Source organism: Galeopterus variegatus, unplaced genomic scaffold (assembly GCF_000696425.1).
Source record: "Galeopterus variegatus unplaced genomic scaffold, G_variegatus-3.0.2 Scaffold2900, whole genome shotgun sequence".
Lineage (NCBI taxonomy): Eukaryota > Metazoa > Chordata > Mammalia > Dermoptera > Cynocephalidae > Galeopterus > Galeopterus variegatus.
This window is the reverse complement of record NW_007729011.1, coordinates 71,920-86,858: the sequence shown is the minus strand read 5'-3', so window position 1 is coordinate 86,858 and position 14,939 is coordinate 71,920. Positions and strand designations below refer to the sequence as shown.

Genomic DNA, 14,939 nt, shown 5'->3' with positions numbered 1-14,939 from the left:
TTAATTAGGAGAGAATAGAGCATGTTTATAGGCCAAGTCAGTACCAAAGGAGAAGTTGGAAATATACCAGACAGTGGGAATAGTTGTTTTATATTTGGGATTCTCTGAAGGGCATCTCACATTTACTCAAAAATAAGTGCATCTATATTCTATTTGTGTCTTCCACCCAAAGTCCTATGCCTGCAAGCATTTTGAGAGAGGCTTCAACTCTTCTGCTTGTGCCCTTCACGAGAATGGTTCTGCTGAGTACCATGGTCACTTATTTTGCTCAACTGAGTGAGTACTTCTCTGACTAAATCGAGAAGCCCCCAGAACACTATGCCAGAACATTCAGGCAGTGATTGTCTTCCCAACCTCAGTTCTGTATTTCATCACTTTGGCTCCAAGTTCCATGTTCGTTTTCCCCACTAAAGATTCTTCTTTTATTTAAGTCGGTATGCCTGGTAGCTAGCACAGTGCCCAGCTTTCAGTAGCTACTCAATAAATATTCCTTAAATAAATGAGTAAACAAGCCCAGTAATAAATAATGCTACATTCCCAGAAGATTCCAGATACGTGAAACCTAACATGCATAAGATCTAACCCTACCTAGAAAGTGATTTTTACAAAAGGATGAAAAACAAGACTTTAAGGAACAAGATCCATTAGAACATTTTATAATTTTAAAAACAAAATGTTATTTATATAACCATAAATTAAAAACACATCCATTTTTGTAATGTAAGTGTTACCTCTACTGAAACACCACGAAAAATCTTTCTATTCCTTATAGAGTCTTTTCTGGAAGGTTAGTGCTAATGTCAAATCTCTCCTCCCTTAGTATCCCAATTAACTTCAGGTCTTCTCCTAATTTAAGACTTAATTCCTATAAATTGTGATCAAGCATCATTTTTGTACACAACACGTGATGATGTCAAGGCTATTTTAAAAGGAACTAAATTAATTTCCTTTTTCAAAGTGATTTTTAAGACATTTGAATATACTTGTGATGAAAGTTGAGATGCATGTAATAGTTTCTTTGATCATTTTAGATGTGCTGCTGAGAGACACTGGTGTTAGATGTCATGACTAGAAAATTGGAAAAGCAACATGCTGTAGTAAAAAAGAATAATGAACTTGAGAAAGAATAGCAGGGTGTGTATGTTCCTCTATAACTCGCATGCTGTGGGGCTTGAGCAAGGTACGCTAACTTCCCTAAGCTTTGTATGAAATAGTGACACTGTTGTCCACATCATAAGATTTTAGTGCGATCATGTATGTGAATTAGCTGTTAACCAATAAATACATTGCTGCATTTTCATTTTAAGCCCATTTCAAAAGCCCCTGGGACCATAAAAATTAGCATGAGCTCAAGCTTAGAATATCTGAAAATTGGGCAGGCATAAAAGTGTACTGAAAAAGATGTATAATCTTGGCTTTTCTGCTCTGTCTATGCTCTTAATTCCTAACCATGACCCTGTTTGGGGACTTGAGTGAAATATAAAGGTACATGCCTCTCTCTTGTTACACCTCCTTCCATACAGTTTTTTCATTCATGGATTTGAAATATATATTAAATCATATTCTATACCTCATGTCCTAAATTGAATGTAATGGGGGTAGAGAGAAGGGGGATATCAGGAAATCTCTACCCTTGTAGATTTTGCAATCTGGTTAAAAAAAAAGTCACACCGGAACACATATATACATACACTGGTGCACATCTGGTGTACCAGATAAGTTTATCTCATATATTCCAAAGTTTAAAAAAAAAAAAAAGTTGCTAACAACAACAAAATCATTGTCCATAAGTTTTCAAAATAAAATTTCTGAATGAAAAATCCTCTGGAGACTCAAGTATTAACATAAGGCATTATATCAGCATTATAGATTGCGTATTTGCCCAGCAAATTTGAACACATGAATACAGGACAGGTGCCATGCCTTTCTTTTCTTCAGATCTTGATTCTACACCTCTATGAGGAAAAAGAAAAAAAAAAAAACACTCATGGTCTTCACCTGTGAGGAAAAGTATGTGCTTTAAAATTTCTACTTCTGAATGAAAAATCCTCTGGAGACTCAAGTATTAACATAAGGCATTATATCAGCATTATAGATTGTGTATTTGCCCAGCAAATTTGAACACGTGAATACAGGACAGGTGCCATGCCTTTCTTTTCTTCAGATCTTGATTCTACACCTCTATGAGGAAAAAGAAAAAAAAAAAACACTCATGGTCTTCACCTGTGAGGAAAAGTATGTGCTTTAAAATTTCTACTTGCTTTAATTTTCTATCAAAAATGTATAAACCTGATATAATACTAGGAGTTAGATAAGTCATCTCTGAGAGTTTATGAGTGTTTGACTTCAACTGTGAGGAAAACCAAAATCAGCTCTGAGTATCCAAGATGACTTGTGGGTCAACATAAAATGCCTGACTCTCAGAAGTCTTCCACCTACCTGGAATTCTTAGAGGGGAAGAGAGTCCTCTGAGCTGGTGTTAGGAAACTAATAAGTTCTCAAAGCCTACTCTGTCAGAGCATGAATCTGATATATCAATGGTCTCGGCCCTTCTCATCAAATGTAATCATTAAGTAACTATGATGGAAGCTAGATAGAATTAAATATAGTTCATGACTGTATAACTAAAATTAAGAGGTAAATTTGGTAAGATAAAATGAGTGACTATACCCAAAGATTTCACAAACATTTAACTCTTACGTGTCTATGTAAAATATGTTTATGCTCAATATCCTCTGAATTCACTGATCCATCAGAATAAAATTTATTCAGCCAAATGCATTTCCTAGAACGTGGCTCACTGCTGAACACACTTTCTTATTCACCTTAGGCTGTGAATTTGAAGTGTTCTTCGGATAGAGTAAAAAGTTTAGGAGAAAACAGTCCCCCAATCCTCCACTTCTTCAGATCACCAAGGTCACAAGGCTAGTTAGGAAGAGAGACAAGACACTGAATACAGGTATTCTCACTAAAAGTCAAGAACTTGATGTTCTTGTAAAACTTGGAAAAGTTGGAATTTCCTGAGGATAGCAAAGAAATGTGGCTGCTTCTACATGAGCACTGATATGATGCTCCACTCAACCCAACACTCGTCCAAGTTATTATATGGACCAAAAGACTGATTTTCAAACCCGTGTTTAATTTGGCAAAATGATCTTTATACTAAAGCAAACATACAAGTATAAGCTGGAGCAAAGAAAGGAGATAAAATAAGGATATCCTGATTGATTTCACAGGCCTCACTCTTATACTCTATTTATCTGCTCCATCAATAGTCCCAGATGCTCAGAGCCCCACTGAGAAAAAAGCTGGAGCAAAGAAAGGAGATAAAATAAGGATATCCTGATTGATTTCACAGGCCTCACCCTTATACTCTATTTATCTGCTCCATCAATAGTCCCAGATGCTCAGAGCCCCACTGAGAAAAATAAATACTCCACAATTTATTTAATGGCTTTTATTTAATGTCTTTAAAAAAATGGAGATAACTGTGAAACTACAACACAAGGCTCTCGACTGGAAAATGTGGGTGCAGTATTTTTGGGGTTTTCAGTTTTGTTTTGTTTTATTGCAATGGAGATCTTTATTTGTTTTGAAAAATGTAACAAAATACTGCCTAGGAAATAATGTTCTGTAAAAATGTGACCATAAAAAGGCATATCACACCCAATTCCAACAGAGTAAAAAATACAGAAAATGAAAGATGCTGTTCAAAATGTTAGAAATTGGCCATCTCCTAGTGTTACAGTATTAGATGATTTCTTTCTCTTCCTCAACCTATTGCCCTGTATGTTGAAACTTTTCTATAGTGACCATGCAATAATTTTCAAATGCTAAATCTCATAATAAAAATTTTAACATAATATATGAAAGTGCAAATGAAACAGTAAAAATAACCAAAATTCCATCATGATACTCAATTTTTAACAATATCCAATGTGTTCATAATCCAATATATTTTTTACTCACTTGCTAAGGAACCTTCTGTTCAATAGGTGTTTCACTGCCTCTTTCACATCCTTGTTCCTAAGACTATAGATTAAAGGATTCANTAAAAAAAAAAAAAGTTGCTAACAACAACAAAATCATTGTCCATAAGTTTTCAAAATAAATTTTCTGAATGAAAAATCCTCTGGAGACTCAAGTATTAACATAAGGCATTATATCAGCATTATAGATTGTGTATTTGCCCAGCAAATTTGAACACGTGAATACAGGACAGGTGCCATGCCTTTCTTTTCTTCAGATCTTGATTCTACACCTCTATGAGGAAAAAGAAAAAAAAAAAACACTCATGGTCTTCACCTGTGAGGAAAAGTATGTGCTTTAAAATTTCTACTTGCTTTAATTTTCTATCAAAAATGTATAAACCTGATATAATACTAGGAGTTAGATAAGTCATCTCTGAGAGTTTATGAGTGTTTGACTTCAACTGTGAGGAAAACCAAAATCAGCTCTGAGTATCCAAGATGACTTGTGGGTCAACATAAAATGCCTGACTCTCAGAAGTCTTCCACCTACCTGGAATTCTTAGAGGGGAAGAGAGTCCTCTGAGCTGGTGTTAGGAAACTAATAAGTTCTCAAAGCCTACTCTGTCAGAGCATGAATCTGATATATCAATGGTCTCGGCCCTTCTCATCAAATGTAATCATTAAGTAACTATGATGGAAGCTAGATAGAATTAAATATAGTTCATGACTGTATAACTAAAATTAAGAGGTAAATTTGGTAAGATAAAATGAGTGACTATACCCAAAGATTTCACAAACATTTAACTCTTACGTGTCTATGTAAAATATGTTTATGCTCAATATCCTCTGAATTCACTGATCCATCAGAATAAAATTTATTCAGCCAAATGCATTTCCTAGAACGTGGCTCACTGCTGAACACACTTTCTTATTCACCTTAGGCTGTGAATTTGAAGTGTTCTTCGGATAGAGTAAAAAGTTTAGGAGAAAACAGTCCCCCAATCCTCCACTTCTTCAGATCACCAAGGTCACAAGGCTAGTTAGGAAGAGAGACAAGACACTGAATACAGGTATTCTCACTAAAAGTCAAGAACTTGATGTTCTTGTAAAACTTGGAAAAGTTGGAATTTCCTGAGGATAGCAAAGAAATGTGGCTGCTTCTACATGAGCACTGATATGATGCTCCACTCAACCCAACACTCGTCCAAGTTATTATATGGACCAAAAGACTGATTTTCAAACCCGTGTTTAATTTGGCAAAATGATCTTTATACTAAAGCAAACATACAAGTATAAGCTGGAGCAAAGAAAGGAGATAAAATAAGGATATCCTGATTGATTTCACAGGCCTCACCCTTATACTCTATTTATCTGCTCCATCAATAGTCCCAGATGCTCAGAGCCCCACTGAGAAAAATAAATACTCCACAATTTATTTAATGGCTTTTATTTAATGTCTTTAAAAAAATGGAGATAACTGTGAAACTACAACACAAGGCTCTCGACTGGAAAATGTGGGTGCAGTATTTTTGGGGTTTTCAGTTTTGTTTTGTTTTATTGCAATGGAGATCTTTATTTGTTTTGAAAAATGTAACAAAATACTGCCTAGGAAATAATGTTCTGTAAAAATGTGACCATAAAAAGGCATATCACACCCAATTCCAACAGAGTAAAAAATACAGAAAATGAAAGATGCTGTTCAAAATGTTAGAAATTGGCCATCTCCTAGTGTTACGGTATTAGATGATTTCTTTCTCTTCCTCAACCTATTGCCCTGTATGTTGAAACTTTTCTATAGTGACCATGCAATAATTTTCAAATGCTAAATCTCATAATAAAAATTTTAACATAATATATGAAAGTGCAAAGGAAACAGTAAAAATAACCAAAATTCCATCATGATACTCAATTTTTAACAATATCCAATGTGTTCATAATCCAATATATTTTTTACTCACTTGCTAAGGAACCTTCTGTTCAATAGGTGTTTCACTGCCTCTTTCACATCCTTGTTCCTAAGACTATAGATTAAAGGATTCATCATGGGAGTCATCACCCCATAGAACATGGATATGAGTTTGTCGGTAGCGTCCAAGTCATCAGAATTAAGTGTCTCTGTAGACTTGGGCTTCATGTACATGAACAGAATAGCCCCATAGAATATGATCACCACAGTCAGATGGGATGAGCAGGTAGAGAAGGCTTTGCTTCTCCCCTCAGAGGAGTGGATCTTGAGGATGCTGGAAATGATAAATGAGTAAGAAATGACAATAAAGAGCAGTGGCATCAATGTGAACAATGTCGTGGCCACGAGCATGATGAACTCATTGCCTGAGATGTCTGCACAGGCCAATTTCATGACAGCCAGAATTTCACAGGAGAAATGATTGATGACATTATTCCTGCAGAAAGGCAATTGTACCACAAACGCAGTTTGTACTGCAGAGTTTACAGCCCCTGCAAACCATGACCCAGCTGTCATGGTCACATAGGAATCCTTGCTCATGATGACGGGATATCTCAGAGGGTTGCAGATAGCCACATAGCGGTCAAAGGCCATCATGCCCAGGAGCACACATTCCGTTGTCCCCATCGCCAAACCAAGGAACATCTGCACTGCACAGCCAGAGAAGGAAATGGTCTTTCTTTCTGACAGGAATCTCACCAGCGTGGGGGGAATGGAGGTGGTGGTGTAGCAGATGTCCAAGAAGGAGAGGTTCCCCAGGAAGAAGTACATAGGGGTGTGAAGGTGAGAGTCCAGAATGCTGATTAAGATGAGGGTTCCATTGCCCAGAAGGATGACCACATACATCACTAGGATCAGCAGGAAAAAGAGTAGTTCAAGCCTTGGGTAACCAGAAAGCCCCTTCAGAAAAAATTCCACCAGAATGGTTTGGTTTCCCCATTCCATTTTACTCTCTCCCTTTTACCTGTGAGAAGTCAAAGAATTTCAAAAATAAAAATAATTTCTTTACTAAGGTAAGTCCAAGAATACCAATGTACAAATATAGAAATTTGCTACAAACCCAATAAGAGGAAGGAAGAAAGAAAATAGTGAAGGGAAAGAAGGGAGAAAAGGGAAAAGAATAAAAAATAAACAATGTCAGAAAAGAAGTATAAGGGAGGGCTATTGTATTGATCACTAATTCTGAGCCAGGAACTTTGCAATTTTTTTTATGTTACCTCATTTAACCCCCACAATATTATTTTAAAGAGGAATGGATAAAGGGTCACGAAAATCAACAACAATGTATACTGAGAAGTTAAAATTTTAAAAATATAAAGATAGAAAGAAAGAATAAATAACATAAAAAATAAAAAAATAAAGATAAGGAAACCTAAAGTAAGAGAGTTAAGCCTAAAGTCATGTAACTAATATGTAGCAGATCCTAGGCTCAAACTCAAGCCTGCCTGCTTGTGGCCCATTCTTTTCTGAAACTTTTCTGTGAATTAGAAAAACAATACAGAATGTAATATATTAGAGATTTAATAAATTATTTTAAAAATATAGCCTGGTTACCAGATCAGGAGAACTCAACAGTAACCTATGTGAATCTGTCAATCTGAAGGGAGAATAGTCAGAAATGCACCCAACCAGTGTTTATTGTGTGCCTGACTGTGTGTTTATGTATGTGTCTCACAAATTACATCTATAGACACCATACGAATGCATTACCAACAACAAAAAAATTTTATATATTCAAAACAATCCCCCAAATACCCATGCAAACATAAAGTTAAAATGCTTCTTATTAAAGATTCATTGCTCCTCTTCATTTCCTTTTCAAATAAATTCAAATACGTATTCAAGAACAAGTAATAAAGTGCACAAAATATCACCCCTAGTTAGAAGCTCCAGGACAAGAATCCTGCTAGAACATTGTCTATTCATGATCAGCACCAGACAAACATTTGCTGAACCGAACCAGACAAAACTGAGTTGGTGCTATGAGGTGAATTGCTACAGAATCAGAACTTTGGTGACAACAGCCTGCTTTACATTCTGGATCATGAGGGCAGGTCTGCTGACTATTGTGCAACAATCTCATTGGACCAAAGAGAAATGATACTATTAGGTATATAGACACTTGTAACAAAGCAAAGACCAGGAAATTAAACTTTGACCAAATGAATCTTTATTACCAGTTAGAAATTATAGACCTAAACATTACCTGTTTTGGATGTTCAAATTATTTTGGATTTGCAGCTTCTCTTTTGGTCACATTTCTTCATTTTTTTCTCAATTTTCTAACTGTACCCAAGACAATTCTCTTGAAATTTTTTATTCCTATTCTCTACACACTCTTCCTACTAAGAAATATCTTATTCGCAAAATAAACGGCTTATTTCATCTCAGTTTATAAGACTGACTCCCCCTTGAATTTGTGTTATTTGTATATTTTAAGCAATTACCTCTAAATGGAAGGTTGACTCACCTCCTAGGTTGCAACACACAGTGAATTGTTTTGCCTTGATCTTCTATTTGCAGACTATTCTACAAGATTTTCCATGAGGCTGATGAATTTCTGAAGAAGAGATTACCATTTGGAAGCCATAATGTCACAGGATGTATTATCTAAAAAACATTGATGACAAAGGTACTAGTTCTAAATTGTCTCAAAGCTTTCTATACATTACAGTCAAATATGTTTACAAAGGGAGTATATTTTGGTTCTGCTAGTTCAAAAGTAAAAGAACAAATATTGGGCAGCTCAGTTTGATAATATGGCACATTTCATTTGTGCTTGAAGCTCAGGTGGAAACACTGTCCCATTGTGAAGGCTGAGGAAATTCTCCAAAGAATCTTCTTTATGCTCAGGGAGGCAATTTAAATATCTCTTGCTCTCAGAGGCTTTTGCAATTTTCTAAGGCATAACTTTAAATTGTTTCAGTGGAAAGATGTTCAAAACTTTTTGAAAACTTCAAAAATAATGCATTAAAGACTTAATTATATTAGACTTATTACTGTACTTTAAATAACCAATCAGAAATCTTGAGGACATTTCTTATATCATTCTCAATTTGTTGTTATATACTGCTGAGGTCCTTACTACAAATATATTCTAATGACTTTGTCCAGACCTTTGTTCATCCTATCAGGTCTTGTTGGTAATATAGTAGAAAGGACTTAGGCTACCTTAATTCTTGGTTATTAACAATAACAATAATAATAGATTAAAATTTTCCAGGCATTTTTATAAGGATTTTATATGTATTAAGTTATCTAATTCATATTTGTTAAAATAGTGAGTAAAGAAAAAATGGGCTTTAATGTAAAATAATTTAAAATTGATTCTGTTTGGCTCTGAAACTTGGAATTTACATGCTATTGTAAATGACATTTTGAAATTCACAACAAATTCAGATATTTTTAAACCATACAGTGAAAACCTAGAAGCTATTTAGTTTTCTTATTGTAACTCTACAAGTATTTATAACTCCATCCCACTCCATATTGTAGGCATTTCCAAAGAATTCACCTAAACAGATATACCTATCACCCAGATTAAGTGGCATCAGAGTACTACCTAATTAAACTATTAGGAGGTGATGGTAAATAAATGTATGCATGTGTGTGTGTCTGTGTATATTCCCACATGTTCTCCACAAGTTGGCCATCTCATCACTTGCAGACAGTCTCCTTCCTTGAAGTGCTTCATGCACACAATGAGCACAATTTGTTAACCACAGAACCACTAACTCAGGTAAAACAGATTCGACTAAAGGTCTGGAGATAATGGGGAAAATCACAGCACTGAAGAGGAAACAAGCTAAAACCAAGTGTCCAACATTGTTTCTGAAGTTCATCGACCATATCTGATCACAAGGAATTGCTTCCTTGCCATCCTCTCAAGTCCTCGTCTGCCACCAAGTGGCTAAGTTTCCTTCCCAAGAACAGAGAATTTTGTTGTTATTGTTTTGTTTTGCTTTAACTATTTTATTTTGAAAAAGAATAGGAAAGGTGGGCTTCAAGAACAGAGCTCTTTATCCATTTCTTCCCAAGTTATAAGGGTCCTCGTAAATCTCCTATGCAACGTTGCTTAAATAAAGCCTACAAATCAGTCACATCCTTGTGTTTTAAGTTAATGAGATTTTTTTTTACTTTTTTTGGCAAAGTTTTAATTATTATATTTTTCAACCTATTTCATTAAAGCTGGGACATAGGTCACAATTTTATAGAACCAAATGGTCCATTAAAGTGCCCCCCACCAAAAAAAAATTTAAGTATAGTTATCCCTTCTATCATAACCTAGAATACAGAAAACATCCTAATCAGTATTCAGTGGAACTCTAGATACTAAAAAAATTGCCTATTTAAATTGAGATTTACATTTTTGCTGAGTTAATCTTTCCATCATAACTAGGCACCTACTTCAATGTTTTTCTCTTTTTCTTTTAATTATCTTTTTTTTGTATCCATACTTATCTTAGAAATTTGGAAATTTCAGAAAAGATACCATGATTCCTTTTTTAAATATTTTTCCAGTCTTTATTTTGAATAAGTTTCTTGGTTTAGGTTTTCATTTTGCAAACAATACTGAATACTGTTTTGTTTTTCTTTTACTTAACTATACTCATATAAACATAAATATTTTTATATTAATACAGATTCTTCAAAAATATTATTTAATAGTTACAAATAGTTCATTAAATGAATATACTATGATGATTTCATAATTCCTCATTATTAAAATTGACAGATATTAAAAAATGCTTCAAAAGGCAGCACTCAGTGATAGCAAAACTATTCAATACTATAAGTCCCATGGGAAATAATTTATTAGGAACTATTCATAATCTTAAATTTTTTATTCTTTTTACCCAAACATATTATGCAACTCCACCTTAGAGAAGTAAACATAAATACAGGAAAAGTTTTCAGCACAAAGGTATTCAACACAGTGCTCTTTGAAGGATCAAACATTTGGAAACTATCAATTGCTTCTTAAAGAAATTACTCCAACATTGCAAGAAAAATACAAATAATGGCCTATATGCAATTAATTATCTTTTTTTTTTTTAAGTATCAAAAGAGATGGGTGGATCCCATAGAAGTAAAATCTTTTGGCAGCAACCATTTCGAGGATGTTAGAGTACCAAATGTACTACCTTACTCTCAGAATAAAATAATTATTTTCTGAAAGTAATTTTCAAATAGCAATAAACATTTTGGAGCAGCTAAAAGAAGAAACTACATTTCACTTGATGTATACCTTCACTGAAACAGATTCAGTACAAACAATCAAAGCCTCTATCAGAATTTTGCTGGCTGACTCAGAGTAGGTTGATTGTTGATGGAGTTTGGATGTGCTGTCCCCTCCAAAACTCATGTGGAAATTGGATCTCCAATGTGGCAGTGTTGGAAACTGATTGAGTCATGGGGGCGGACCCCTCATGAATGGATTAATGCTCTCCCTGGGGGAGGGGGGGTTAATGAGTGAGTTCTCGCTCTATTAGTTCCGCGAGAGCTCATTGCTTAAAAAGACCCTGGCACCTTCTCTCTCTCTCTCTCTTGCTTCCTCTCACCATGTGATCTTCTTGTACCCACTGGCTCCCTGCCACTTTCCACCATGAGTAGAAGCAGCCTGAGGCCCATGTCAGACGCAGCTGTCCCAGAATCATAAGCCAAATTTTCCTTATAAATTACCCAGTCTCAGGTATTTCTGTTATAGCAACACAAAACTGACTAAAATAACTATGCTCCTATAGTCAATCAAATTCCAATCACAAACAGGACCAAATAGAAATATTTCTTGGCCTATCCATCCTTTCCTGCTGTTTTTATAAGCCTGCATAGTTTAAGGAAGCTTGAATTATATGAGAGCACTCCTTTCCAAAATGAGTAAGATTAGAAACTCTCTTTTGTGTTGATCATCGTTTAATTAGGGAGCAAAATTATCTGCTGGAAAATGACTATCACAAGATAAATCCTGTATTCTAACCAAAACCATTGTTTGACTAGATAGAAAAAACAAATTCTGTTGGTATACAGTTGAGTTAGCCATCTATAATTAACAATAATTTACTGCACGTTATCAAATGGCTAGAAGAGATCAAATGTCCTCATCACAAAGAAATGGTTAAGTTTTGTAATGATGAATATGCTAATTACTGTTATTTGATCATCACACATTGTATACATGTATTGAAATATATCTCTGTACCTCATAAATATGTATAGTCAGTACATTACAATAAAAAAATTAAAAATAAAACCATTGTTCGAATATAATAAGGACTACCTCATCCATTGGGCTAATTTTTTTTTTTTTTACTGAAACACAATTGATTGTACATAACTGTGGGGTTCAGATTTGAATATCAATACCAAAAATTAAAAATAAAACCATTGTTCGAATATAATAAGGACTACCTCATCCATTGGGCTAATTATTTTTTTTTTTTACTGAAACACAATTGATTGTACATAACTGTGGGGTTCAGATTTGAATATCAATACCTGTGTGCAATATGTGATATTCAAAGCAGGATAATTAGTATATTCAATATTATACAATGTAATCATTTTTGGGGGTCCTTACCAATTTCTCCCTTACCCCCCTCCCCTGTCCCACCTCTGGTAACCTCAATTCTGTTCTCTCCTTTTGAAAGTCGCAACAACATGGATCAGCCTGGAGAAACTTATGTGAAGTAAGCAACACACAGAGAGATAAACACTGCTTGTACTTACTGATAAGTGGGAGCTAAGAGAGAAAGAAAGAAGGAAAGAAAGACCACAATGGTGCATTGGACTTGTAGAGGGAGAGAACATACTTTGGGCTACAAAGTGGAGTTGGGAGGAAAGGGGAGGTGGAAGGAGATTGCGGATAATTGGGTAGGGACACAATGTGCAAATGCAATTTGTGGTAACGGGTATGCTTCCAGTATTAATCTGACCTTCACATCTTGGGCATGAGGGGTGACAATCAACTTTGTATCTCATGAATATTCATAACCAATAAAAAAACTTCAATGCATTATTGTGATTGTTCTTTCTTTCTCTTTTCTCTCTCCCAAACTCTTCTATGTTGCTGCAAATGGCAGGATGTCATTCTTTTTTTATGGCAAAATAGTATTCCATTATGTATATATACCACAGTTTCCTTATCCAGTCATCTGCCAATGAACTTTTAGGTTGGTTTCAACTCTTGCTATTGTAAACAGAGCTGTAATGAACATGGGAGTGCAGGCATCCCTTCAACATGATGATTTCTATTCCTTTGGGTATATACCCAAAAGTGAGATTGCAGAATCATATGGTAGAACTTTCTGTAGCTGTATGAGAAAACTCCATACTGTTTTCCATAGTGGCTGTACTAATTTGCAGTCCCACCAACAGCATAGAAGAGTTCCCTTTTTTCCACATCCTCACAAGTATTTATTATTCTCAAACTTTTTTGATAATAGCCAGTCTGACTGGGGCAAGATGATATCTCGATGTGGTTTTGATTTACATTTCCCAGATGATTAGTGACATTGAGCATTTTTTCAAGTACCTGTTGGCCATTTGTATGTCTTCCTTCAAAAGGTATCTGTTCAGCTCCTTTGCCCATTTTTAATTTGGGTTATTTGTTTTTAAACTGGGTAGTTGTTTGAGTTCCTTATATATTCTCGAAATTAATCCCTTGTCAAATGTAAAGTTTGCAAATATTTTCTTCCATTCTGTAGGTTGTCTTTTTGCTCTATTGATTGTTTCCTTTGCAGTGCAGACGGGTTTTTTAGTTTGTTATAATCCCATTTATTAATTTTTTCTTCTGTTGTTTGTGCTTTTGTGGTCTTACTCATAAAGTTCACCCAATTCTACTTCCTGAAGTATTTCTCCCATGTTTTCCTTTAGTAGTTTCATAGTTACAGGTCTTATATTTCAGTCTTTAATCCATTTTGAGTTGATTTGGGTATATGGCATGAGGTGCAGGTCTAGTTTCAGTCTTTTGCATATGGATGTCAAATTTTCCCAGCACCATTTATTGAAGAGGCAGTCTTTTTCCCAATGTGTGTTCTTGCTGCTTTTGTCAGAGATCAGTTGGCTGTAAGTATGTGGGTTGATTTCTGGGTTCTCTACTCTGCTTCATTGTTCTGAGTGTCTGTTTTTATGCTAGTACCATGCTGTTATGGTTACTATAGCTTTGTAGTATAGATTTAAGTCAGGTAGTGTTATGCCTCCAGCTTTTTTTTTCCTCTCAAGATTGCTATGGTTATTTAGAGTCTTTTGTTTTTCCATATGAATGTTAGGATTGTTTTTTTCTATTTCTGTGAAGAATGTCATTGGTGTCTTGCTGGGAATTCCATTGAACCTGTAGGTCATTCTGGGTATTATGGACATTTTCATAATGTCAGTTCTGCCAACACATGAGCATGGAATGCCTTTCCAACTTTTTGTGTTCTTTAATTTCTTTCAGTAGTGATTTGTAGTTTTCATTGTAGAGATCTTTCACCTCCTTGGTTAAATTGATTTCTAGGTATTTCTCTTTTTTGGTGGCTATTGTAAATGGGCTTACTTTCTTGATTTCTTTTTCTGCTAGTTCATTATTAGAGAATAAATATGCTACTCATTCTGAGGTCTTGATTTTATATCTTGCAACATTACTGAAATTGTTTATCAGCTCTAAGAGTCTTTTGGTAGAGTCATTAGGTTTTTCTACACATAGGTTCATGTCATCTGCAAACAGGAACAGTTTGACTTCATCTTTTCCAATGTGGATTCCCTTTATTTCTTTCTCTTGCCTGATTGCTCTTGCTATCACTTCTAACACTGTGTTAAATTGTAGTGGTGATAGTGGGCATCCTCATCTTTTTCCTGTTCTTAAGGGAAAGGATTTCAGCTTTTCCCCACTCAGGATGATGTTGGCAGTGGGCATGCCATATATGGCTTTTATTGTCTTGAGATACTTTCCTTCTATACCTAATTTGCTAAAAATCTTTATCATGAAGAGATTTTGAATTTTGTTAAATGCTTTTTCTGCATTT

At 35.0% G+C, this 14,939-nt stretch overlaps 1 protein-coding gene across 1 annotated transcript; it reads right to left on the bottom strand.

The window, feature by feature from the left end:
* Positions 1-5,903: 5,903 nt before the first annotated feature.
* Positions 5,904-6,903, bottom strand: LOC103599273 (olfactory receptor 13C9). The gene has a single exon (XM_008583389.1). It carries the CDS (start codon positions 6,880-6,882, stop codon positions 5,926-5,928), a length of 957 nt encoding a protein of 318 aa, XP_008581611.1. The 5' UTR covers positions 6,883-6,903; the 3' UTR covers positions 5,904-5,925.
* Positions 6,904-14,939: the final 8,036 nt, after the last annotated feature.